Source organism: Microcebus murinus, chromosome 9, assembly GCF_040939455.1.
Source record: "Microcebus murinus isolate Inina chromosome 9, M.murinus_Inina_mat1.0, whole genome shotgun sequence".
NCBI classification, from domain to species: domain Eukaryota; kingdom Metazoa; phylum Chordata; class Mammalia; order Primates; family Cheirogaleidae; genus Microcebus; species Microcebus murinus.
The window spans coordinates 99,137,705-99,165,560 of NC_134112.1; the positions used below are offsets into that span (position 1 = coordinate 99,137,705).

The 27,856-nt window shown below is 37.8% G+C and overlaps 1 protein-coding gene across 17 annotated transcripts in view; it reads right to left on the reverse strand.

Moving 5' to 3' along the window:
• Nucleotides 1-27,856, reverse strand: part of KMT2C (lysine methyltransferase 2C) — a 253,793-nt gene that overhangs the window by 179,067 nt on the left and 46,870 nt on the right. For all 17 annotated transcript variants that reach the window (XM_076006746.1, XM_020289638.2, XM_076006744.1 and 14 more), the window contains one exon: nt 4,340-4,428. In XM_076006746.1, the coding sequence (XP_075862861.1) occupies nt 4,340-4,385 (46 nt within the window). In that variant the 5' untranslated portion in view covers nt 4,386-4,428. The remainder of the gene's footprint in view (nt 1-4,339; nt 4,429-27,856) is intronic.

Here is a 27,856-nt window from a genome sequence, read left to right on the forward strand (position 1 = left end):
AAATCACCAACTGAGTGTATCAAAGGACAGGATTTACAAGAATAAGAGAACCTTACAATAAACTCTAGGGTCCTGAGATATACCCTTGCAGTGAATTCAAGTTTGCTTCTAAATTGACTAGAAATTTATGGAACTCTTGTCTTTGCTTGGGTTTCTTCACAGGTCGGTGGTTTTAACAGTTGTTCTTTATCCTTTCGTTCACTGTTCTCCTTGCCCTATGTTCACCATGCTCAGTAAAAGAACTAGACAGTGGCCATGCCAAAGACAAAGCAAAGACTAACACACTTGGCTTTATTTAACTTTATAAAAAACCTAAGTAAAACAATGTTCTTTGTGCTCTTCTCTAAACTTATTTGCCTTGACCTCTCATAGGAGATAGCATAAGAAGACAGCCCATTTGTAAGGCTTACTACTCATCATGTAAGAAAAAAATTAGATAACAGAAATTTAGTTTTGTGGTGATGTTCCGAGAAGAGTAGGTGACTTAGAAAACACAAAAAAGGAAAATATAAGAATGTAATACTGGCCGGGTGTGGTGGCTGACACCTGTAATCCTAGCTCTCTGGGAGGCCGAGGTGGGCGGATCGTTTGAGCTCAGGAGTTCGAAACCAACCTGAGCAAGAGCGAGACCCCGTCTCTACTATAAATAGAAAGAAATTAATTGGCCGACTAATACAGAGAGAGAAAAAAATTAGCTGGGCATGGTGGCGAATGCCTGTAGTCCCAGCTACTTGGGAGGCTGAGCCAGAAGGATTGCTTGAGCCCAGGAGTTTGAGGTTTCTGTGAGAACAGCTGACACCACGGCACTCACTCTAGCCTAGGCAACAAAGTGAGACTCTGTCTCAAAAAAAAAAAAAGAATGTAATACTGCTTCACTTAGTAAAATGAATGCCTCCTGGCTTCATGAACCTTACATTCTAGTGTACAAGACACACAATAATAATAATTGACACAGGCCGGGCACGGTGGCTCACGCCTGTAATCTTAGCACTCTGTGAGGCCGAGGCAGGCAGATAGCTCAAGGTCCAGAGTTCGAAACCAGCCTGAGCAAGAACGAGACCCCACCTCTACTAAAAATAGAAACAAATTAATTGGCCAACTAAAAATATATAGAAAAAATTAGCCGGGCATGGTGGCGCATGCCTGTAGTCCCAGCTACTTGGGAGGCTGAGGCAGTAGGATCGCTGGAGCCCAGAAGTTTGAGGCTGCTGTGAGCTATGCTGATGCCATGGCACCCTAGCCCAGGCAACAGAGTGAGACTCTAACTCAAAATAATAACAACAATAACAATAATAATAAACAACACATGAAAACTACAGGCCCAAAGTCCATAATAGGTGAAAAGGTACAGAATCTAGGACACAAGCAGAAGAGTTTGCCTTATAGAACCACAGGGACTCTTCAACCCATTTTACCAGGTGGGAAGATATAGTATGTGGGCAGAGATGCAAGCTGGAAAGAAGATTCAACAATGGTAAGGGAATATGGAACCACTTTTCTAATTGCAATCAAAACCTGCTTGAGATCTGAGGCCACAAATTTAAAATGAAACCAGTCAGCAAGATTATATGTTTTTCTCTAGCCATGTTCGGTGCAAGAATGAAAAACTGGGGTTGTGTCATGAAAGCAATACAGTGGTGGATGGCAAAGGAGTTGAAAGTATGTGAGAGAATGATTAAAGGATGGATCACAGAATTTGAGCTAGTAAAGGTGACAAAGCCCAATGCACTGGTAAGGTTACTGAACTGGAGGTCTCAATATGGTTAGAAAATTATTGTGGTGTGTATATTAGGAGAAAATGAACTGGAAAAAAATAAGTGATGGTCATAGCACAGGATAATTAAAATTGAGATTTTGGAAATTAAACAACCGTCCTGATAAGTGACACAGTGGCAAAGGCTAACATATTACTGACTGTAAGAATAAGAGGCTGAGGAAGGATTCTGAAGGAAATCAAGAGCCAAGAGGAGAGGACCTTGAACAGATTATATCTAATATGACAATGACAGAAGCAGTGGAGAGTAAAATAGAAAGTTAGAGTCTAAATCTTTAATAAATGAGAGACAATACCCAGGAAGAATGCTGATATGTGCAACAAAAGAGGAATACAGGGTACAGTGTGATAGCATTATTTTAAAGTAACTCATAAGTAAACATTACGTTAAAAATTAAAGCTTCAAAAAGACTTCACACTAATAAATAACAGTATACGGTTCATGAAAAGAAGTCATAAGAAGAACAACTAACCTTCTGAAGTGAAGGTCTTTGCTTGCAAAAAAAACCATCCTAGTACTCTGGGAGACCCAGGAGGGAGGATCACTTGAGGTCAGGAGTTCAAGACCAGCCTGAGCAAGAGCAAGACCCTCCACCACCTCCACTTCCACCTCCACCTCCCCTCTCTCCACTAAAATAGAAAAATTAGCCGGGCACGTGCCTGTAGTTCCAGCTACTCAGGAGGCTGAGGGAGGAGGATTGCTTGAGCCCAGGAGTTTGAGGTTGCTGTGAGCTAGGCTGACGCCACTGTGCTCCAGCCTATGTGACAGAGGAAGACTTTGTCTTTAAAAAAAAACAAACTAATAGAACTTACATAAATTCAAGTTTAATGTGGTAATGAATGTGCACAAATGGATGAAACTTAGAATTCTGAACTTCCAAGCTTCATTTTGTCACTTTAACTAATTAGACCTTACTGGAAATAAAAATAGCAACTGTAGAATATTTCAAGGCTTTCCAAGAATTATAGCCATATAATAACAATACATTTGACAATCATAAACAAACATTTTTTTGGAAAATTATACTTTAAACGATGTAACAATTTTTAACTTTTCTCTTAAAACCATGTGATATTCTGTAAGCATGAAGATGATGTTCAACTTCAGAAAGAAAGCTTATCACTATGCCTGACCTTTATCTAACAACTGTTGAAACACTATTTTTTGTTTTTTGTTGTTTTTTTTTTTGAGACAGAGTCTCGCTTGTTGCCCAGGCTAGAGTGAATGCCATGGCATCAGCCTAGCTCACAGCAACCTCAAACTCCTGGGCTCAGGCGATCCTGCTGCCTCAGCCTCCCGAGTAGCTGGGACTACAAGCATGTGCCACCATGCCCGGCTAATTTTATATATATATTAGTTGGCCAATTAATTTCTTTCTATTTATAGTAGAGACAGGGTCTTTTTTTTTTTTTTTTTTGAGACAGAGTCTCGCTTGTTGCCCAGGCTATAGTGAGTGCCGTGGCGTCAGCCTAGCTCACAGCAACCTCAAACTCCTGGGCGCAAGCGATCCTTCTGCCTCAGCCTCCCGAGTAGCTGGGACTACAGGCATGCGCCACCATGCCCGGCTAATTTTTTATATATATATATATATATATATATCAGTTGGCCAATTAATTTCTTTCTATTTATAGTAGAAACGGGGTCTCGCTCTTGCTCAGGCTGGTTTTGAACTCCTGACCTTGAGCAATTCGCCCGCCTCGGCCTCCCAGAGTGCTAGGATTACAAGCGTGAGCCACCACCCCGGCCTAGAGATGGGGTCTTGCTCTTGCTCAGGCTGGTTTCGAACTCCTGACCTCGAGCAATCCGCCCGCCTCGGCCTCCCAGAGTGCTAGGATTACAGGCGTGAGCCACCGCGCCCGGCTTGTTGAAACACTATTAATGAGACACTATCTCCTGCAGATACCCTCTGAATACAATCTGAAACCTAGTCCCTTTGATAACTTATTAAATCATTGAACTTCTATAAATTTTAAGAACTACTTTGGGTAACCTACTGTAGCTACCTTTTGCAGATGCACAATACATATTAGCATATCTAAGGTACTGAAAGTTCAGCAGACCATAAACTATTTGTTCTAGTTTAACCCAGCATTTCAGAATATTATTCACTAATGGAGCATAGTTTTTCCTCAACACACATATTAACAAAATAAGCTTTAAACAAACACTAGATGGCTCACAGGCCAGAGATACACTATAAGCTATCAAACTAATGGCCTGGAATTACTGTTTCTCTCAGTTCTAATTTTGCTTTGATAAAAAATTTATCCACCTATACAAAATAATTCCTACTAAATCAGGGCTAAAGGAAAAAAAAGATCGATCAAGAACTCAGCTTTTTTGCATTATTTCAGGATGGGGAAATATTTTAAAAATAAAAAAAAAAAAAAAAGAACTCAGCTTTTTCACGTTGTCATTAGTTATCAAACTACTTAGGCAGATGGAAATTTTAGAATTCATTATAAAGGTAGATGCAAAAATACTGTTATACAAATGCTAAGTACAGTATATAGACAGTACAAAGTATTATGTACATTTTTTTTATTCTTAATAAGTTTTGATACCTGTTTCCACAATATTTTCTGTTTCTGTTGTCTCCAGGCCATCCATGCTGTCCTCATCTTCCACCGCCGTTTTTCCTCTACTTCGAGGCCTACAAAGAAATAAATACATATACTTGAATGTTAAATTTTAAGGTTTAGATTTATACTCAACATAAACCATATTTGAATGTATCCAAAATAAAATAATTTAGGAGTTTTTTCAGCATTGTACCATATCAAATAACCTTAAAGTCATTTTCTCCCTTGAATCCAGCCCTTCCTTATACCCTAAATGTGAGGACAAAATCAGATTATCATTCTGGGCTTTGTACCCCTTTTAATGGACCTTCCGATGACTTTCCTGTTTAGAGCAGTGGCTTTTAAGCAACTAACAAGTTCCTTTCAAAGTTCACACACCACATTTTCCCTCTACATTTAATGAAGTTGATAAGTGATGCTCAGACATGTATTTTTTTAAAGGCTCACAAAAGTGACTATGATTCAGATGAGTAAAAAAAAAAAAAAAAAATGAAGCATGATTTAATCATGTCCACCTGACAGATGTGATGGATTTAATTTACAAACACTTCAGAAAAGTAAAATAAAGAGTCACAGTAAAATGATATTTTTTGGTTTTTTTGAGACAGAGTCTCATTTTGTTGCCCGGGCTAGAGTGAGTGCCATGGCGTCCTAACTCACAGCAACCTCAATTTCCTGTGCTCAAGAGATCCTACTGCCTCAGCCTCCCAAGTAGCTAGGACTACAGGCATGTGCCACCATGCCCAGCGAATTTTTTTGTATATATATATTTTAGTTGGTCAATTAATTTCTTTCTATTTTTAGTAGAGATGGGGTCTCACTCTTGCTCAGGCTGGTTTCGAACTCCTGCACTTGAGCGATCCGCCCGCCTCAGCCTCCCAGAGTGCCAGGATTACAGGCGTGAGCCACGGCGCCCGGCCAAAATGAGATTCTTTGATCCAAACTAACACCTTTAAATTTTCTGAAATATCCTAAATATGAGATAGAAATGAGTAAAAAAAAAAAAAAAAAAAAAAAAAAACCACACTTAAGATATTACATATAAATTAAAAACTTAGAAACTATCATTAGAAATTGTTATTAAAGGTTAAATGATCAAAGTCCAAATGGTTTATATAAAGTGAATTATTGCAAGCTGTCAAAAAGTCATTCACAACCAAAGGGGGAAAAAACTGAAGAAACAGAAACAAAATCCTAACAAATACTGTCAAAAACTGTGAATGAGGCCGGGGCAGTGGCTGACACCTGTAATCCTAGCACTCTGGGAGGCCTAGGTAGGAAAACTGCTTGAAGTCAGGAATTCCAGACCAGCCTAAGCAAGACCGAGACCCCATCTCTCCTAAAGATAGAAAAAATTAGCCAGGAAACTAAAAATAGAAAAAAAAAAAAAAATTAGCTGGGTGTGGTGGCAAATGCCTGTAGTCCCAGCTACTTGGGAGACTGAGGCAGGAGGACCGCTTGGACCCAGGAACACTTGATGCACTTGATGCCAGGGCACTCTTAAACAGAACTAAATCCAGGTTACAAATCTTGAAAGATGGAAAAGGATGACTAGGACTAAAGCATCCTAAGGTTTATGTAAAAAAGGAGAGAGTATCTTTAGAATTTATTTAATTAAGGTTATGTTTAAATTTAAAAAGAAGGCCAGGTGCGGTGGCTCAAGCCTGTAATCCTAGCTCTCTGGGAGGCCGAGGAGGGCGGATTGCTCAAGGTCAGGAGTTTGAAACCAGCCTGAGCAAGAGCGAGACCCCGTCTCTACTATAAACAGAAAGAAATTAATTGGCCAACTAATATATATAGAAAAAATTAGCCGGGCATGGTGGTGCATGCCTGTAGTCCCAGCTACTCGGGAGGCTGAGGCAGCAGAATCGCTTGAGCCCAGGAGTTTGAGGTTGCTGTGAGCTAGGCTGATGCCACGGCACTCACTCTAGCCTGGGTAACAAAGTGAGACTCTGTCTCAAAAAAAAAAAAAAATTTAAAAAGAAAACTTTAAAATAATCAAAGGGGAAAGAAGGGATGAGGAAAACTTGATCAATCCAATAGCAGGCAGAAAAGGAGAGAAAATGCAAGGTAAACAGAAAATAACATAAAAAGATGAAAATAAATATGACTTTTCTTAGTAAATATAAATAGCTTGAACTCTTTTGTCATTATTTAATGATAGAAAGATTAATTAACCCAGATAACATAACTCAATAGAACTTCACATTATGTAAAGCAAACATTTACAGAACAACAAAGAGAAACTGATAACTGATCATTAAGGGAGATTTTAATATCCGTGCTTGGAAACTGATAGATGAAACATTATAGTTCAAAGCATTTTAAACAAGTATTTGGACAACACATTTAACAAGCATCACTAGACTACTAACCTCCCAATGTCCGACTCTTTTCAAACACAGGGGATAGAGAAGTAAATAAAATTCCTGTCTTTACAGGACTACATTCTAATGAGAAGAAACAGACAGTATATACAAGTATAACACACATAACATTTAACATCAATAAAATAAAGCAAAGAATAAGGGACTAACTACCATTTTAAATAAAAGATCTGTAAAACAAATTTTTAAAATAAATTTTATACATAAGGAGCCACTCAGCCACATCAGCAGAGATCTGAAAAAGAAGAGGAAGCAAAGCATGCAATGTCTGGGAGAAAAGTAATGTGGCAGAAGGAACAGCAAAGATAAAATTCTTGAGATGGGAGAGTAAGTGAAGGGGGGTTGAATACACAGCAAGGATGCACAATGTCTGGAGCTGGGTGGGGGCATGAGGGTGCCTAAGGGAAAAAAAATTTTATAGCATCACTTCATTTAGAAACCTCAGACCAATATAAGAACTAGGGACATAGAGGCTGGGACTTCTGAAATAAGCCAACATGACTGCTACAATGGGGAGACAGAACAAGATATTAATCCAAGAGATATTATGGAGATAGAATTAACTTCTAATCTTTCCTTTATGACTCTTCACAATTACAAATATCCATTTTTAAAGAAACTGAAAAATGTCATTTAGTTAGCTTTTTCACTTAATCTTCCAGACCAATGTCCTGCTCTATATTGAGTCTCTCTCTCCAGTATTATAACCATCACTGTCTATATTACTACTTTTGGCCTAAAAGGCTTTGTTTCAAACTTGTTTTATCTAGTCTATAATTTCTACCAACATATCAGTTGTCTACACTGTCCTCCTTACTCCTCAAAAAGAATTTCTATTTTAATGTTCTCTTTTTATTTTTCTTATTATTATTACTCCTATTCTTGGTTTTGCGCCAATAAGACATGCTTTTTTACATTCATCAACCCATCAGAAGTCTCCTCCTTCTGGCCAATGGACCAATGTATCATCATCATGTCATTTTCAAAGTTTATATATTTCATTCATATCTTTCTTCTTGTTGCTGATTTGCTTCTGGCATGTGACTGTTCTGAGGAATCAAACACTAATTTTTGCATGAAAAAGTTAATAGTCATACTTGTCAAAACCATATCAGTTGCCAATTTCCATATTTAACTACCAAAATTGATACATATATATTTTACATTTCTACATTAATTCAGATTTTTCCAGTTTCCATTTTAAATGGAAGTTTGAAGTCTATTACAAATAACAACATAAGGATTATTTTAATCCTTCTTTGGTTTTCTCCCTATCCCTTTCCATCTCTTAACCCCTTCATTTCGGTTTTCATTGCTTCCCTTTATTACAAAGAAATCTGAAGTAAAGTAACATCACTAACTTCCAGAAAATTTTCTACCAAAATTAACAGTCCATATTAACCTTATAAATTGAAACTAATTTGAGGTTTCAAAAATAACATAGGGGACTTCTACTTAAAGCCACATGGAGTAACAGGATTCAAAATTATCCTCCAGCCACAAATAACTAGAACTAGACAAAATCTAAGAAACAACCATTATCAAACATTGATAACAAGCAGGGCAAGACTATAATCCTTGAAACAAACAGAAACAAAGATGAGCCCTACTACTGCACAGGCTTTCTGCATGGAGTTAATTTACAAACTACAGCAGAGAGAGAGGGGAACCCAGAGACTAGCAATGCTACTGAAATGATAAGACAGAAATCATGAGTTCAGGAAGCTCACAGAGGCTAGAATTGTGGGACAGAGCAGCCAAGAGTAGAGAGGTTATTCAGAGACTGAGCTCCAGAAATCTGCATGAGGGTAATAAATACAATCTGCATATGTGTGGGGTGAAATTCTAAAGACTGAGAAACAACTTCCAGGGAAAGAACAATGATAGAAGAGCTGTAACATGAACAAGTCCCAGAGCTCACAGAAAGCCAAGAATCAATTGCATCCTCCCTAGCCAGAGTGGCCTATGTAATGCATTTCATTCAGCAGAACCAACTGCAACACACCTTTAGGAGTAGGCCTAAATGAGTCCTAGAACAAATGCTATTCTAGACCATCCCTAAAAGAGCTGACAAGTAAGTCACCACGATTCACAACTAACACTAACTTAACTACTGGACAGGAAAATGTTCAACACTCTTTAAAAAATTGCAACACTTCATAACCAGCCTGGGCAACACAGTGATACACTGTCTTGGGAGGCTGAGACAGGAGGATCACCAAAGCCCAGGGATTTGAGGTTAAAGTGAGCTATGATCATGCTACTGCACTCCAGCCTGAGAGAGACCCTGTCTTTTGAGAAAGGAAAAAGAAAATATAACAAAATCCAGCTCTCAACACCGAAAAGTCATAATGTGCGCCATCCAATAAAAACTTACAAGATTCAGAAAGAAACAGGAAAATGTGGACCATAACCAGCAGAAAAATCAGGGAATGAAAACAGAAAAAAAAAGATATTAATATGATAGAAAAGGCAATCATGGACATTAAACCAGCTACTATAAATATGCCTCATGTGCTCAAGAATGTAAAGGAAAACATCAATGTGAGAGAAATGGGAGATATTAAAAAAAAAAAAAAATGGAACTCATAAAGGTGACATCAAAATAACATCAAGGCCAGGCACGGTGGCTCACGCCTGTAATCCTAGCACTCTGGGAGGCCGAGGTGGGCGGATTGCTCAAGGTCAAGAGTTCGAAACCAGCCTGAGCAAGAGAGAGACCCCCGTCCGTCTCTACTATAAATAGAAATTAATTGGTCAATATATATATGTATATATATATATATATATAAATTAGCCAGGCATGGTGGCGCATGCCTGTAGTCCCAGCTACTCGGGAAGCTGAGGCAGGATTACTTAAGCCCAGGAGTTTGAGGTTGCTGTGATCTAGGCTGACGCCATGGCACTCACTATAGCCTGGGCAACAAGCAAGACTCTGTCTCAAAAAAATAAAATAAAATAAAAAAATAACATCAAGAGCCAGGGGAAATGGCATGTGCCTGTAGCTCAGCTATTTGGGAGGCTGAGAGAGGAGGAACATTTGAGCTCAGGACAAGCCTGGAACAAAATGGCAAGACCTTGTTGTCTCTTAAAAAAAATCAAGTGAAAATTTAAAACTGAAAAGATTAATACCTGATTGGAAATGACAAAAGAAAAAGATCACTAACCTTAAAGACAAAACTGAAAAATGTATCCAAGATAAAGAACTGAGTGAAAAATGCCCATGGGACAATAGCAACCTCAACATGTGTAAAGTTGCAGCTAGAGGAAAGAGAACAGAAAAAAATATTTAGTAAATCGATAGCTATAAATTTTGCAAGCTGTATAATTATAAACCCACAGATCCAAGAAGCACAACAAAATCCAAAACACAAACACGTGTCAATAAGGTATTTTACAGTCAAACTGCTGGAAAAAGTGATAAACAGAAAACTCCTAAAAACAACCAAAGACAAGACACATTACCTACAGAAGAACAAAAGTCAGAAGGACTACAGGCCATCTGCATCTGTGTAAGCTAGCAGACAGTGAAAAAACATATTTAAAGTGCTCAGGGGAAGATTTTTTAAAACTCTATAACATATGCAGCAAACAGTATCCTTCAAAAACAACAGTGGGCCGACGCCTGTAATCCTAGCACTCTGGGAGGCCGAGGTGGGAATTGCCTGAGGTCAGGAGTTCTAAACCAGCCTGAGCGAGACCCTGTCTCTACTATAAATAGAAAGAAATTAATTGGCCAACTAATATATATATACAAAAAAATTAGCCGGGCATGGTGGCGCATGCCTGTAGTCCCAGCTACTTGGGAGGCTGAGGCAGAAGGATTGCTTGAGCCCAGGAGTTTGAGGTTGCTGTGAGCTAGGCTGACGCCATGGCACTCACTCTAGCCTGGGCAACAAAGTGAGACTCTGTCTCAAAAAAAAAAAAAAAACCAACAGTGAACTAAAAAACTTTTTCTAACAAACAAGCTAAACGAATTCTTCACTAACAAACCTTCATTACAAGAGAAGGAAATTCTTCAAACAAAAGAAAAGTGATACCCAACAAAAACCTGATGTATTTAATGGAAAAAAGTGATGGAAATGAGAAGTATGTGAGTAAAATATTAAAGACTTTTTACTTTTAAATTTCTTTGAAAGACACATATTTAAAGCAAAAATAATAATTTGTTATGGTATTCATTATACATAATACTATGGTGTTCATTATATATATAGTGTGTGTATATATATAAAACACAATAGTTCAAAGCAAAGGACAGAGAAAATGAAAAGATACTGTTATAACGGCCTTATATTACATTTGAAATAATAAAATGTTACTTGAAGATAGACTCTTATGAGTTAAAAAGTGTATCATGTGGCCAGGCATAGTGGCTCACACCTATAATCCCAGCACTTTGGAAGGCCAAGGCAGAAGGATCTCTTGAGGCCAGAGTTCAAGACCAGTTTGGGCAACATTGTGAGACACTGTCTCTACAAAAAAATATTTTTAAAATTAGCTAGGCATGGTGACATGTGCCTGTAGTCCTAGCTACTAAGGAGGCAGAGGGAGAAGGATCGCTTGAGCCCAAGAGTTTGAGGTTGCTGTGAGCTATGATGATGCCACTGCACTCTAGTCTGGGCAGCAGAGTGAGACTGTCTCCTTTAAGGAAAAAAAAAAAGAAGAAGAAGAAAAGCACCATGTAATTCTACAACTATTTTATTGTTAAAACACTCAAAAATGTATAGCTTTTTAGCCAAATGAATATAAAATAAAATTCTAAGAAATATTCAATTTAGTTCCCCAAAAAAGACAGAAAAACAAAGACAAGAACAAAAGCAATGGGACAAATGGAACAAATACAAAACAAAGAGCTAAAAGATAGATTTAAACCCACCCTTATTGTAAATGGCCTAACTGCTACATTAAAATGCAGAGATTGCCGGGGGCGCGGTGGCTCACGCCTGTAATCCTAGCGCTCTGGGAGGCTGAGGCAGGCGGATTGCTCGAGGAGGAGTATTGAACTGGTCAGGAGTTCAAAACCAGCCTGAGCAAGAGCGAGACCCTGTCTCTACTATAAAATAGAAAGAAATTAATTGGCCAAGTAATATATATAGAAAAAAATTAGCCCGGCATGGTGGCGCATGCCTGTAGGATCTCTTGAGCCTAGGAGTTTGAGGTTGCTGTGAGCTAGACTGATGCCACGGCACTCACTCTAGCCTGGGTAACAAAGTGAGACTCTGTCTCAAAAAAAAAAAAAAAAAATGCAGAGATTATCAGATTAAATTATAAAAAGCAAGACCCAACTATACGCAGTCTATAATATGTACACTTTAAGGTAAAAACACAAATAGGTAAAAGAACAAGGAAAGGGAGAAGACCTAACATGACAACACTAATCAAAAGAAAGCTAGCCGGGCACAGTGGTTCATGCCTACAATCCCAGCACTTTGGGAGGCCAAAGGAGGAAGATCACTAGAGCCCAGGAGTTCAAGGCCAGCCTGGGCAACATAGCAAGACCCTCCCCTGCCCTCCTACAAAAATAAAAATTCGCAGGGCATGGTGGCCACACCTGTAGCTACTTGGGAGGCTGAGGTAGGACTGCTTGAGCCCAGCAGTTTTCTGGGGTCTATATGACTGAGTCATTGTACTACAGCCTGAGTAACAGAGCTAGACTCTGTCTCTAGAAAAGGGGGGGGGGATGAGGGGGGGTAGAAAGCTAAAGTGACTATATTATTAGACAAAGTAGACTTCAGAACAAGGAATACACAATGACTAAAAAGGTAAATTTCATAATAATAAAAGCATAAATTCATAAAGTAGGTAATAATCCTAAATCTGTATGCATCTAATAGCAAGGCTTCAAAATGCATGGTAATTGAGGGAAGAAATTTAAAAACCCACAATTATACTTAGAGACTACAACACTCTGCACAATTGATATAAATAGACATAAATCTCAATGTAAGAGACAGGAGACTTAGCAACACCACCATCAACCAACCAAGCGGACCTAATTGATTTACCCAATGACAACAAAATATACACACTCTTTTCAAGCAAACAATCCCTAGAATAAGCCATACTGTGGGCCTTAAAACAAAGCTCAACAAATTTAAAAGAACTAAAAGCATACAGAGTATATTCTATGGCCACAATGGAATTAAATTGGAAAAGAAAAAGACCCATGCAACATAGCAACATACTCAAATATTTCATAAATAAACACAATTGGAAATAACCCACTGGTCAAGAAAGAAATCATAAGAAAATTAGAAAATGGCTTGAACTAAATGAAAACAAAGACACAGTATTTCAAAATTTACAATATTCAGGGAAATAGAGGGAAATTTATAGTTTTAAATAGTAATATGAGAGAAAACAAGACAGACCAACTCAATAATTTAAGCCTTTACTTAAAAACCTTTTAAGTGGGCAAATCAAATCCATAACAAATAAAAGAAAGAATACAGTTAAGGGCAGAAATCGGTGAAATAAAAACACAATAGTGGCTCACACCTGTAATCCTAGCACTCTGGGAGGCCCAGGCAGGCAGATCCTTTGAGCTCAGGAGTTCAAGACCAGCCTGAGCAAAAACGAGACCTGTCTCTACTAAAAAAATAGAAAGAAATTTACTGGACAACTAAAAATATATAGAAAAAAATGTAGCTGGGCATGGTGGCACATGTCTGTAGTCCCAGCTACTCGGGAGGCTGAGGCAGAAGGAACACTTGAGCCCAGGAGTTTGAGACTGCAGTGAAGTAGGCTGATGCCAAGGCACTCTAGGCCAGGCAACAGAGTGAGAGACTCTGTCTCAAAAAAAAAAAAAACTAAAAAATATGAATAAACACAATAGTAGTAAAATTTTTTTAAAGAAATCAATTAAACCAAGATGGTTCTTTGAAAAAATTAATATTGCTGGATCTCCAACTGAAATGATCAAAAGAGAGGAAAACACAAACTACCAACATAAAAAATGAAAGGTCATCACTAGAGAAGCTATACACAGTAAAAGAACATGAAAATGCTATAAATAATTCTATGCCAATAAATCAACAATTTAGTTCCTGAGCACAAATTACATAAACTGACTCAAAAACTAGAAATAAAAAATTTGAATTACTCAATGTCTATTAGAAAAATTGGATTTTTAATTATATACCTTCCCACAAAGAAAATTCTGAGCCCAGATGCCTTTATTGATAAATCTATCAAAGTTCAAAGAAATGACATTAATCCTATACTACTTTTCAGTAAATGAAAGGGGAAGAACACTTCCCAACTCATTCAGCATTAAAATGACAGGAAAAAACAAAGACACTGTAAGATCAAATAGCCAGGATGAATACAGACCTGTTCCAAAGAATAAAAAAGAACACTGTCACCCATTTTTTGCAGATATTATAATTCTCATTCCAGAACAAAACAAGGATAATTCAAGAAAATAAAATTACAGCCTATTCCTCAATTTAAAAATATGCATAAAAATTCCACAGGAAAGACTCTTAGGGGCTCTAGTACTAGGTAAGATGGAGGAACATATAAGTCAAACTTACTTTCCCACAGAGTGCAACTATAAAACCTGGAAATAACGCATGCAACAATTTGAGTTTCCTGAAATATATAACAGCAAATTGATTAAGAATAGATACCTAAGTCAAAGTACCGCCTGAACTGCACACAGCCCAAAATCCAGGAGTGCCTGCTGTGATGCAAAGAGACAAAGTGTGCTCTCCTGGGCTCACCTACCACATGCCCATCAGTGAACCTGATCCTAATTAATATAACAGAGACTTTGAGAAATGAGATAACAGACCTCTGGCCAGGTCCCAGACCAACTACTTGATACTACACACACAGTACATATAGAAACATTATTGCAAAGGCTTTGAAAATTAAACAAACATACCCACAGCCCACAGAGGGCTACTTGGAATTTGTACCCTGTACCTACCTAGACCACGTGCCTGCTAAGCCAAAAGGATCAACAATCTCTATAAAATGTTTTTTAAAACCCACAGTTTTATACCATTAATATTGAAAATGTCCAGGAAACAATACAAAATAATTTAGTGTGCAAAAAAATAATATAAAATCACATTAAAAAATACAATCAACAAAGGCCAACAACAAAATGACACAAAGGCTAAAAATGTCTGATGAACACTGTAAAAGAGCTATTATAAAATATTCAAATGAGCAATTACAAACACACTTAAAACTGAAAATACAACATAACAGCAAATAAATAAAAGATTTCAGGAAAAAACAAGTAGAAATTTTGGAAAGGAAATTACAAAACAAATTAAAAGTTAACTCAACAAATAAATACTAAATGGTAGACTTAAATGCAAACATATCAATAATTATATTAAATATAAATGGTCTAACTACACCAATTCAAATAGCGATTATCGGAATCTATTTTTAAAAGACCCAATAATATACAGTTGATGTGAAAGACAATTCACATATAATGATATATTTAAAAACAAAACCATGCAAACACTAATCAAAATTAAGCTGGAGTGGCTATGTTAACATACAAAGCAGACTTCAGAACAAAGCAACATTCCCAGGGGTAAAGGCAAGACATTACATATTGATAAAAGGTCAACTCACCAACATCACATAATTCTGACTCTAGATATGCATGCACCTAACAACTGAACTTCAAAATATATGAAGCAGCCGGGCGCGGTGGCTCACGCCTGTAATCCTAGCACTCTGGGAGGCCGAGGCCAGCGGATTGCTCAAGGTCAGGAGTTCGAAACCAGCCTGAGCGAGACCCCGTCTCTACTAAAAATAGAAAGAAATTAATTGACCAACTAAAAGTATATATACAAAAAATTAGCCGGGCATGGTGGTGCATGCCAGTAGTCCCAGCTACTCGGGAGGCTGAGGCAGGAGGATCACTTGAGCCCAGGAGTTTGAGGTTGCTGTGAGCTAGGCTGACGCCACGGCACTCACTCTAGCCTGGGCAACAAAAGTGAGACTCGGTCTCAAATATATATATATATATATATATATATATATAGCAAAAAATCATATAAAGAAATAGCTCCATAAATATACAGAGAAATTTCAATGCTCCTCTCTCGATAACAAACAGAATTGGTAGAAATTTAATACAGAAGAACTGAACAATACACTCAATTGATTGGCATGTATAGGCCATATCCTGAGTCATTAACCCAATCTTTTTAAAAGCGGAAATCATAAAAAGTATGATCTCAAATGATAAGGGAATTAAATTAGAAATCTTATGGATAAGAGGAGGATAACAGAAAAATCTTCGCATAACTGAAAATTAAATAACATATCTAAACACTCCATAGGTCAAAGAGAAAGTCTCATGGAAATTGGAAAACACTCTGAATAAACAAAAGTAAAAATACAATATATCAAAATTTGTGGGATGCAGCTAAAAACCTGTAGTCCCAGCTACTCGGGAGGCTGAGACAGGAGGAGTGCTTGAGCCCAGGAGTTTGAGGTTGCTATGAGCTAGGCTGATGCCATGGCACTCACTCTATCCTGAGCAACAAAGTGAAACTCTGTCTCAAAAAAAAAAAAAAAAAAAAAAAAAAAAAAATAGTTACCATATGATCCAGAAATTCTACTTCTGAGTATATTTCAAAAAAAAAAAAAAAAAAAATTGAAGGCAAGGTCTCAAAGTGATATTTATATACCCATGTTCACAGCAGCATTATTCACAACAGCTAAACATGGAATCAACCAAAGTGTCCATCAATGAACAGGCAAAATGTGGTACAACATAAAATAGAATCTTAGGTAGCCTCAAAAAAGGAATTCTGACATGTGCACAATCTTCTAGGTAAAATAAGCAAGTAACAAAAAGACAAATACTGGATGATTCCATTTTTATAAGGTATTTAGAGTAGTAAAAACAGAGACAGACAAAAAGTAGAATAGTGGTTGCCAGGGATTGAGAGAAGGAAATAAAGTTTATTGTTTAATGGGTATGAAGTGTGAATTTTACAAGATAAAGAGAGTAATGGAGATGGATGATAGTCATGGTCACACATATCATGAATGCATCTAAAACCACTAACCTAACCTATAAACTTAAAAATGGTTAAGATGATAAATTTAATGTTTATTTACCACAACTTTAATAAATCAAGGAAACCAAAATCCAATTCCTTGGAGAGATCAGAAAAATAAACAAACCTCTAGCAAAACTGATTTTTTAAAAAGAGAAGACACAAATACCATGAACTACTATGGTTTGAACATGGTTTGTCCCCAGCAAAATTCATGTTGAGGCTTGGTCCCCAATATAGCAGTGATGGGAGGTGGTGCCTTTTAAGAGGTGATTAGGTCGTTCAGACGGATTAATGCTTTTCTCACAGATTAATTACCACAATAGCAGGCTCTCATAAAGTGAGGCAGACTCTGGTGTTTGGTCTCTCTTTGCACACATAGCTTCCTCTTCTACTTCTCTAGTATGTTATGACACAGCAGAAGGCCCTCACCAGAAGCCAACCAGATGAGGCCACCCATCCTGTACTTCCTAGCATCCAGGGTTAAATAAATCTTTTTCCTTTATAAATTACTCAGTCTCAGGTAGCTTATCATAGCAACAGAAAACAAACCATGATAGGAATGAAAGAGAGGATTTCATTATAGACCCTACAGATATTAAAATGACAATAAAAGAATATTATGAACAACTCTACACATACATGTTTGACATCTTCAGATGAAATGGACTAATTCATCAAAAATGACAAACTAGGCGAGGTGCGGTGGCTCACTCCTGTAATCTAGCAGTCTGGGAGGCCGAGGCAGGAGGATCTTTTGAGCTCAGGAGTTCAAGAATAGCTTGAGCAAGAGTGAGACCCTGTCTCTACTAAAAATAGAAAGAAATTAATCAGACAACTAAAAACATATAGAAAAAATTAGCAAGGCATGGTGGTGCATGCCTGTAGTACCAGCTAATCGGGAGGTTGAGGCAGGAGGATCGCCTGAGCCCAGGAGTCTGAGGTCGCTGTAGGCTAGGCTGACACCACAGTAACTCTAGCCAGGGCAACATACTGAGACTCTGTCTCAAAAAAAAAAAAAAAAAAAGACAAACTAGCAAAACTCACCCAATATGAAATAGGTAACCTGAACAGCTCTTTAACTACTTAAGAAACTGAATTTATACTATGACACCTTTCTGAAATAGCAATCTCCAGGCTCAGATGCTTTCACTTGCTAATTCTACCCAAAATTTTAAAATGAGAAAACACGAATTTGACAGAATCTCTTCCAAAAAAACAGAAGAGGGGTAATACTTCCCCATTCATTTAATGAGGTCAACATTACCCTGATAACAAAAACAGACAGAAACAGTACAAACAAAACTAGAGACTAACACCCCAAGTCAACATTAAAAAATCATCAAGACTATATTAGCAAAGAGGGTCAGGCGTGGTGGCTCATGCCTATAATCCTAGCACTCTGGGAGGCGGAGTGGGAGGATCACTGGAGGTCAGGAGTTCGAGACCAGCCTGAGCAAGAGCGAGACCCTCTCTCTAATAAAAATAGAAAGAAATTAGCTGGACAACTAAAAATGTAGAAAAAATTAGCCGGGCATCATGGAGCATGCCTGTAGTCCCAGCTACTCAGGAGGCTGAGGCAGGATAGCTTGAGCCCAGGAGTTGGAGGTTGCTGTGAGCTAGGCTGAAGCCATGGCACTCTAGCCCGAACAAAAGACTATATTAGCAAATCGAATTGAGAAACATAAAAAGAACAATAAACCCCAGTGTGGGGTTTATCCCAGAAATGCAACGCTTATTCGATATTAAAATACCATCAATGTAATCCATCATGTTAAAAGCCTAAATCACAGACCAGCAAACTATGGCCAGAGGCCAAATCTAGGCCTGTATCTGCTTTTGTAATAATTCTGCTTTGTTCCAATAAAATTATTGTGTACTTGTATATATACATACAAACATGTATACTTGCTTACATATCGTCTATATCTGCTTTCGTGCTACAAGAGCAGATGTGAACCGTTGTAGCAGAGACCATATAGCTTGCAAAGCCTAAATATTTACTATATGACCCCTTTACAGAAAAAATGTGAGAATTCATCACCACAGCACTCTAGCCTGGGCAACAGAGAGAGACTCTATCTCAAAAAAAAAAAAAAAGAAAAAAGAAAAGAAAAGAAATGCTAAGGAGAGTTCTTTTTTTTGGAGACAGAGTCTCGCTTTGTTGCCCAGGCTAGACTGAGTGGCGCGGTGTCAGCCTAGCTCACAACAACCTCAAACTCCTGGGCTCAAGCGATCCTCTTGCCTCAGCCTCCTGAGTAGCTGGGACGACAGGCATGTGCCACCATGCCCAGCTAATTTTTTCTATATATATATATATATATATATATATATATATATATATATATATATATTAGTTGGCCAATTAATTTCTTTCTATTTTTAGTAGAGACAGGGGTCTCGCTCTTCCTCAGGCTGGTTTAGAACTCCTGACCTTGAGCAATCCACCCGCCTCAGCCCCCCAGAGTGCTAGGATTACAGGCGTGAGCCACCACGCTGGGCCAAGGAGAGTTCTTTAAATTGAACACAGGCGTATTAGTACACACCTAGCGGCTGAGAGAGGACTGCTTGAGCCCAGGTGTTCAAGACCAGCCTGGACAACATAGCAAGATCTTGCGTCACACTGTAACATCATTAATATAAAATCTGAGGGGAGAAGCTAAATGTAAAGTTTTGGTGTTCTCTTTATCAGCTTAAAATTATTTTAACTTCTCAGCTTAAAATAGACTGCTATTACTATAAGATGTATTATGTAAGCCTCATGGTAACCACAAAGAAAAAAACTGTAATAGAGCCACAATCTATCATAGAAAAGAATCAAAGCACATCGCTACAAAAAATTATCAGCTCATAAAGGAAGCTAGCAAGAGAGGAAGAATAGAACAAAGGTACTACAAGAGTCAGAAAATAATTTTTAAAATGGTAGTAGTATAGTAACTCCCTACTTAACAATAATTGCTTTAAATGTAAATAAATTCTGCAACCAGAAGACAAAAACAAGATCCAACTATCTGCTGGCTACAAGAGACTAGCTTTAATGATACACACAGACTGAAAGTGAAGTGATGGGAAAAGATACTCCATGCAAATGTTAACCAAAGACAGCAGAGATGGCTATACTTACATCAGACAAAATAGACTTTAAGGCAAAAAATGTTACAAGAGATAAAATCATTATACTATAAAAAAGGGTTAATTCATCAAGAGGATATAACAACTGTAAATATATACACACCCCACTTCAAAGCACCGAAATACATATAACAAGTATCAACAGAACTGAAGGGAAAAGCAGACAGCACTAACAGGAGACTTCAATGTCCCATTTCTCAACAGTAAATAGATCATCCAGACAAAACTCAATAAGGTAACACAGACTTGAACAACACTAGAGACCAAATGGACCTAAGAGACATATACATGGAACATTCCATCCAACAGCAGCAGAACATACATCCTTCTCAAGCATACACAGAATATTCTCCAGGGTAGATAATATGTTAGGCCACAAAACAAATCTTAAATTCAAGAAGACTGAAATGACATTAAATATCTTTTCTGACAACAATGGTATGGAACTAGAAATCAATAAACAGGAAAATTGGAAAAATTCAGAAATATGTAGAAATTAAACAACATACTCCTGAACAACCAATGGGTCAAAAAAGAAATCAAAAGGGAAGATCTATTAATATATATGTCATATTTACAAATGAAGGAAAAACAGTCATCTCAAGAAATGCAGAGGAGGGAAAAAAATCAGATATAAGTACAGTCATCCCTCTGTATCCACGGGTTCTGTATCTGCAGATTCAACCAACTGTGGATCAAAATTATACATTTGTTATTTTATTAATCTGTCTCTTGAACTGATGTGTAATTTCCATGAAGGCTGGAACTTTGTTCTATTCTGCTGTACTCTCAATAGCACCAGACATAAGTACTCAATATATGCTTTGTTGAATAAATACAATGGCTGTACAATTTAGTAGGAAAACTAAGGACTTAATAAAAATATTGAGATAACAACTTAACCATTCTGAAGATAAGTTATAGTTCTGCCTTCCACTAAACAAGGAAATGAAATTTCAGATGGCGTGAAACTTTAAAAGCCATTTAACATAATGAATCATTTTAAAAGAGAAATAAGAGTCTCTAACACTATAAGGGAAGAAACAAAACTGTCATTGGCAAGTAATATCACCAACGCCTACTTAGAAAATACAATTTTATCAATTCAAAAGAGTTACATAATATTGTCAAATCAACACAATCAATAACTTTTCTAGGCCGGCCCAGTGGCTCACGCCTGTAATCCTAGCACTCTGGGAGGCCGAGGCGGGCGGATTGCTCAAGGTCAGGAGTTCTAAACCAGCCTGAGCAAGAGCGAGACCCCGTCTCTACTAAAAATAGAAAGAAATTAATTGGCCAACTAATATATATAGAAAAAAAAATTAGCCAGGCATGGTGGCGCATGCCTGTAGTCCCAGCTACTCGAGAGGCTGAGGCAGGAGGATTGCTTGAGCCCAGGAGTTTGAGGTTGCTGTGAGCTAGGCTGATGCCACAGCACTCATTCTAGCCTGGGAAACAAAGCAAGACTCTGTCTCAAAAAAATAAAAAATAAAAATAACTTTCCCATACACCAAGCTGAACAGTAGCAATAATCAATTCTAATGTAATGAAAAGAGATAACAATAAAGTTACTAGAAATAATTTCAATGAGAAATATAATACAAAAATTTGACCAAAAAAAATCCCAATAGAAAAAAGGGACAAAAGATAGAAACAAGTAATTCTCTTTCTAATACATTCACACACAAAATGAATCAGCCTAAAAAATATGCTAAAGTATCCAACATCACCCAGCAATCAGGTAAATCAAACAATGAGGTTAAAAATGAAAAATGCTGATAATATTCAGAGTTAGTGGGAATAATGAGACAAAGATTCATGTATAAGAGGGGGCAAGGATGTAAATGGTACAGCATAGATTGAAAGTCAATTTGGGGCCAGCACCATGGCTCTCACTTGTAATCCTAGCACTTTGGGAGGCCAAGGTGGGAGGATCACTTGAGGTCAGGAATTTGAGACCAGCCTCAGCAACATGGTGAGACCTCATCTCCATAAAAACTAGAAAAATTAGCCAGGTGTGGTGGTTCATGCCTGTAGTTCCAGATACTTGGGAGGCTGGGGCAGGAGGACCACTTGAGCCCATGAGTTAGAGGCTGCAATGAGCTATGATGACACCACTACACTCTAGCCTGGGCAACAGAGTGAGACCCTATCTCAAAAAAAAAAGAAAAAAGAAAGAAAAGAAAAGAAAAGAGAAGAGAAGAGAAGAGAAGAGAAGAGAAGAGAAGAGAAGAGAAGAGAAGAGAAGAGAAGAGAAGAGAAGAGAAGAGAAGAGAAGAGAAGAGAAGAGAAGAGAAAAGAAAAGGGAAAAGAAAGACAATTTTGCAGTATCTTTCAAAAATATAAATTATGCACACCAATTAAGCCATGGTTTCAATCTAGGAATCTTACAGCAGAGGCATAAATATATATATAAGAGGATATATTCACTATAGCACAAACAACACAAAAGCTGATTGAAGAGAATGTTAAAATAAAGAATGCTCTATCCATTCAATGATTTTCAGTTTCTAGTTACTAAAAACAATGAGGTAGATCTATTTGTACTAATACAGAAAGATCTCTTAAGACAAAGTTTCATGAGAAAAGGCACATTACAGAATATATAATTCCATCTGTTTTAAGTCTATATAGATATAAAAAATATGCATCTATGTTTTTAACTGTATACATTTGTATGTGTGTATACAAATACACAGCAAAATATCTAGAATAGTATTACCATTCTGGGTAACAGGGGTTTCCTCTGAGTATGATGGAAAATTAGGGGCCAAGGAAGAGAATTTCGCTATTTACTCTTCATGAGCTTTTTATAACGAGCATACATATTCATCTATAATTTAATAAAGGGGAGGCTGGGCGCGGTGGCTCACGTCTGTAATCCTAGCACTGAAAGAATGTTTTATCTTTTAAGGTCCAGTAGTGTAGGGGTCATTTCTTTTCCTACTCTACACAGCCAACCTTCCAAAATCAAACATGTAATATATCTGATGATACTTCTTAGGAGTCACATGCAAAAATAAGGTATAGTTTATAACGTTCAGGGTTGCCTTACTTATAAAGATAGAATGAAATGCCTCTGTGATGAAATCCCATTGCCTAATCTTCAACCTCTTGATGCTTTTAACCATTACTGAATCCGTATAATGCCCAAAACTGCCCAGAAACTAAAAACTTATGCCAACTATAATATGAATTAAAAGATGCCAAAAAATCCTTGTCATGATGTTTTGTTTTGTTTTTTGGTTTTTTTTTTTTTGAGACAGAGTCTCACTCTGTTGCCCAGGCTAGAGTGCCTTGGCATCAGCCTAGCTCACAGCAACCTCAAACTCCTGGGCTCAAGCAATCCTTCTGCCTCAGCCTACCGAGTAGCTGGGACTACAGGCAAGCGCCACCATGCCCGGCTAATTTTTTCTATATATTTTTAGTTGGCCAATTAATTTCTTTCTATTTTTAGTAGAGACAGGGTCTTGCTCTTGCTCAGGCTGGTTTCAAACTCCTGACCTTGAGCAATCCACCCACCTCGGGCCCCCCCAAAGTGCTAGGATTACAGGCGTGAGACACCACACCCGGCCTATTTATAATAACTTTTAGAATGCCAGGTGCAACCTTAGGGATTTTTGAGTAAGAACCCAATTCCCGAAGCTTGCCATTCAAAGCCTTTTTTCAACAACTCACCACACTTCACCTTCCCAACTCTTTTCCTACAGCTCCACTCAGAAATAGCCTTTTCCTTTTTTTTTAAAGCAAAATTACTTATTCTGAAACACACCAACACCCTTTCCTGTTCAGAGAAAATCAAAAGCTACCCAGGCTTCGTTGAGAAAAAAAGATATGCTTTCAACTCAAAATAGCAATAACGAATCAACTTATAAAGAAACCTGATCTAACCACAGGTTTTTAGATATGAAAGATAACCCCCTTGGCTCATGCCACTATCCTTATTTAGAACATCCCCATTTGCGCCTTCACCCTCTGAATCCATCTAACCCTTTAAATGTACCATATTCTGAAACACCTTCCACAACACCCTAACAGGTCATCTCTACCACCACCACCTGCCCCACCCTCACCCCACACAGTGTCTGTGGTTCTCAGGCCATTTTATTTATTTGGATATGAACATGTCATCTCAATTTTATTAGTTCTCTTTTATACATACTCAGCTAAAATTATGATAAATTCATTTGTAAGCTGAATGTGGAAGAAGGGGGTATTTAGAGTCCCAGGCCAATCCTCAATGCTTTTTGAAAGATTCTGTTAAAATCACAATTCTGCAAAACATGATGGAGATTCCTCAAAGAAATAAAAGTAAAACCTACCGTTCAATCCAGAATCCCACTACTGGGTATCTACCCAAAGGAAAAGAAGTCATCTTATTAAAAAGGACAACTGCACCCAAATGTTCATGACAGCACAATTCATAATTGCAAAGATATGAAATAGACCTAAGTACCTGGTGGACAAAGAAAATGCAATGTGTGTGTATATATATATATCATGGAGTACTACTGCAGCAAACTGGATGAACCAAGGACCATTATCCTAAGTACAATATCTCAGAAATGGACAAACACCACATATTCTCACTTATAAGTGGAAACTAAACAAAGGAAATATATGGCCATAAAATGGTGTAATGAACATTGGAAACTAAGAAGGGGAGAGGTGAGAAGGGGGTAGGGGATAAAAATCTAACTATCAGATACAATGTATGCTATTCTGGTGACGGGCACTGGAAAAGCCCAAAATTCAGCATTATACAAGTCATCCATGTAACAAAAAACACTTGTACCCCCCCTAAATCTACTGAAATGTTTAAAAAAACCACAATTTCCAGAATTGGCAAGAAATACACAGGTAAACAGATACATTTATATACTACTGGTGAGAGTACAAATTAGTACAATTATACTACAGCGATATTTACCAATATTTTTTTTCTTTCATTTGGCTCCTCGTCAGGGAAACAAACTATTTGCCAATATTAAAAGTCTTTAGAATCTGTATACCTTTTGGCCTAGGAATTCAACTTGGGAATTTATAATGAGTAAACTACAGAAGTAAACAATAAAGAGTACAGGCCTGGCGCAGTGGCTCACGCCTGTAATCCTAACACTCTAGGAGGCCAAGGCAGGAGGATCGCTCAAGGTCAGAAGTTCAAAATCAGCCTGAGCAAGAGTGAGACCCCTGTCTCTACTAAAAATAGAAAGAAATTAATTGGTCAACTAAAAATATATAGAAAAAATTAGCCAGGCATGGTGGCACATGCCTGTAGTCCCAGCTACTCAAGAGTCTGAGGCAGGAGGATCACTTGAGCTCAGGAGTTTGAGGTTGTTGTGAGCTAGGCTGACGCCATGGTACTCTAGCCCAGGCAACAGAGTGAGACTTTCTCAAATAATAATAATAACAACAACATTAAAGGGTACAAAGGTTTAGCTATAAAAATATTCATCGCTGCACTGTTTTTAACTCTCAAAGATTGAGGGGAGGGACAAAACATCCGTATCCAAGGAGAAAAGACTATTACAATGAATCATTTGTTTAAGCAATGTAATACTCTTGTAGCTATTAAAACACTATAGCATTATATCTATTGACATGTAAATCTTTTTGTGACTATCTTGCCTAAGTGAAAAAATACAAACATGATTCTATATATCTTATTTCATGTATTTTTCTATTTTTGTTTTCTATACATGTACATGCACATACGTAACTTTGTTTGTAAATAAAATATACCACTAAGTCTTTGTAATCTTAAAATGGTAGGGTAAAATATTTTCATTTTCTTATGTTGGTGAATATTTATAATTTAGCTATATTAAATTTTGATATAATAAACATATTTAAGGCCTATATACAGCTGAACAGCAATATTACAAAACCTAAGCAACCTTAGGTTTGCTGTAGGAAAAACATTTTTAGTAGGAATGCTAAACATCTTTTTACTTTCCATTAATCAAATAGTATTTATCAACAACTACACTGGGGATTCTCACTTGGACATAAGCTAGGCAGCTTCTGGACCAAGAAACCCTAGGAAAGACTAATAAGAAGGCTAAGTGGAAGGATGAGAGGCCTGGAAACTCTTGGAAGGGAGGGATTATATAGCATATGCCTTGGGAACTACAGTTTGTATATGCTGGGCACAAAGCATAGACTTAGATGTGTCATAAAACCAAAAAGGCAATGTAGCAGAATGTTATGAGCATGAAATCTAGAGGCAGAGAGCTTAGGGTCAATCCCACCTCTGCTTCTTACTAGGAAAATACAACCTTAGTGACATCACTTCTCCCTGCCATGTTTGCCTCACCGGTATAATGGGCCTACCAGAGCATACCTTGGAGGGTTGTCGCAATAACGCATTCTCAGAATGGGGCCTGGCACTGTAGTGTAAATGCTCATTAGTTAGCTACATTCATCATCGTCACTGCTCCTATTACTATGATGTGAAAAGCTGTGCTGCCACGACAGCAGTAGCAACTTCTCAACAACAATCACTTTTTAGGTAGCCTCCTTTCTAGTCCTGCCACTTGCCCAAGTTGTAAAAAGAATAAGAAGTAGACTCAAGAGGCAGTCACTATGTGTGTGTGTGTAAGTGGAGGTTGGGGATAGAAGAATGGAGAGTGATACCAAGCAAATTAGTACAAATCAGTTCAGAAAAGGGGCACCATCAGTCCCTTTCCTCAGTGCTGACAGAGTAGCTTCATAGTTTGTTTCTTATGTCATTCGCTTAGATAAAACCTTTCAATGTCTCTCCACAGTCTTCAGAGTTAAATCAAAACAATTCATTATCCTAGCTCTCTGGGAGGCCAAGGCGGGCGGATTGCTCGAAACCACCCTGAGCAAGCGTGAGACCCCGTCTCTACTATAAATAGAAAGAAATTAATTGGCCAACTAATACATATAGAAAAAATTAGCCGGGCATGGTGGCGCATGCCTGTAGTCCCAGCTACTTGGGAGGCTGAGGCAGCAGGATTGCTTGAGCCCAGGAGATTGAGGTTGCTGTGAGCTAGGCAGACGCCACGGCACTCCCTCTAGCCTGGGCAACAAAGCAAGACTCTGTCTCAAAAAAAAAAAAAAAAAAAAAAATTCATTAGACTAACTTAATACCTGCACTGCCTCTACAGCCTCATCTACTGACTCTCTTGCACCATGCAAACTGAGCTTCTCATCATACCGAATTTCTTCAGTTACGAACTCATTCATTTCTCAGAGCCCTTGCATGTGCTGCTCCCTCTGCCTGGAAAATAACCTTTACCTCCACCAGTAGCAAACTACTAGTCAGTCTTCAAAACTCAGCCCAAGATCAACTCCAGAGCCCCTTCCTGATCTTCAAACTAAGTGCCTCTGCTATGTGCTCCTTCTATGTGCATGAGACTACCGCCACCACACTGCACTGATCTGGCCGGTGACTTCTTAAAGGTATCCGTCTTTGTGTATTTCCAGATACTTTCCTGTACAGTGACAGATACATAAGAAGATAAGAATTTTAATAACTTATTAATCACACATGGAAAATGCTAGTAAACCAAGTGATTACACTGAAAACTGGTAAAGAAAAACAAAGAACCATGCTATGACATTCTGTTGACTTAAAAAAAAAAAAAAAAAAAAAACAACAAAGAACCAAATGTTTATTCTGCCTTTCCTATATAAATGGTTACGTGGGGCAACCAAGTAAGACAGGAATTTTTCTCTTTATAAAAAGTATTCTCTAAAGTCTACTGATTTAAATGTTACTAAAAAAAGAAAAAAGAAAAAAAAAGTATTCCAGGCCGGGCGCGGTGGCTCACACCTGTAATCCTAGCACTCTGGGAGGCGAGGCGGGTGGATTGCCGGAGGTCAGGAGTTCAAAATCAGCCTGAGCAAGAGCGAGACCCCATCTCTACTATAAATACAAAGAAATTAATTGGCCAACTAATATATAT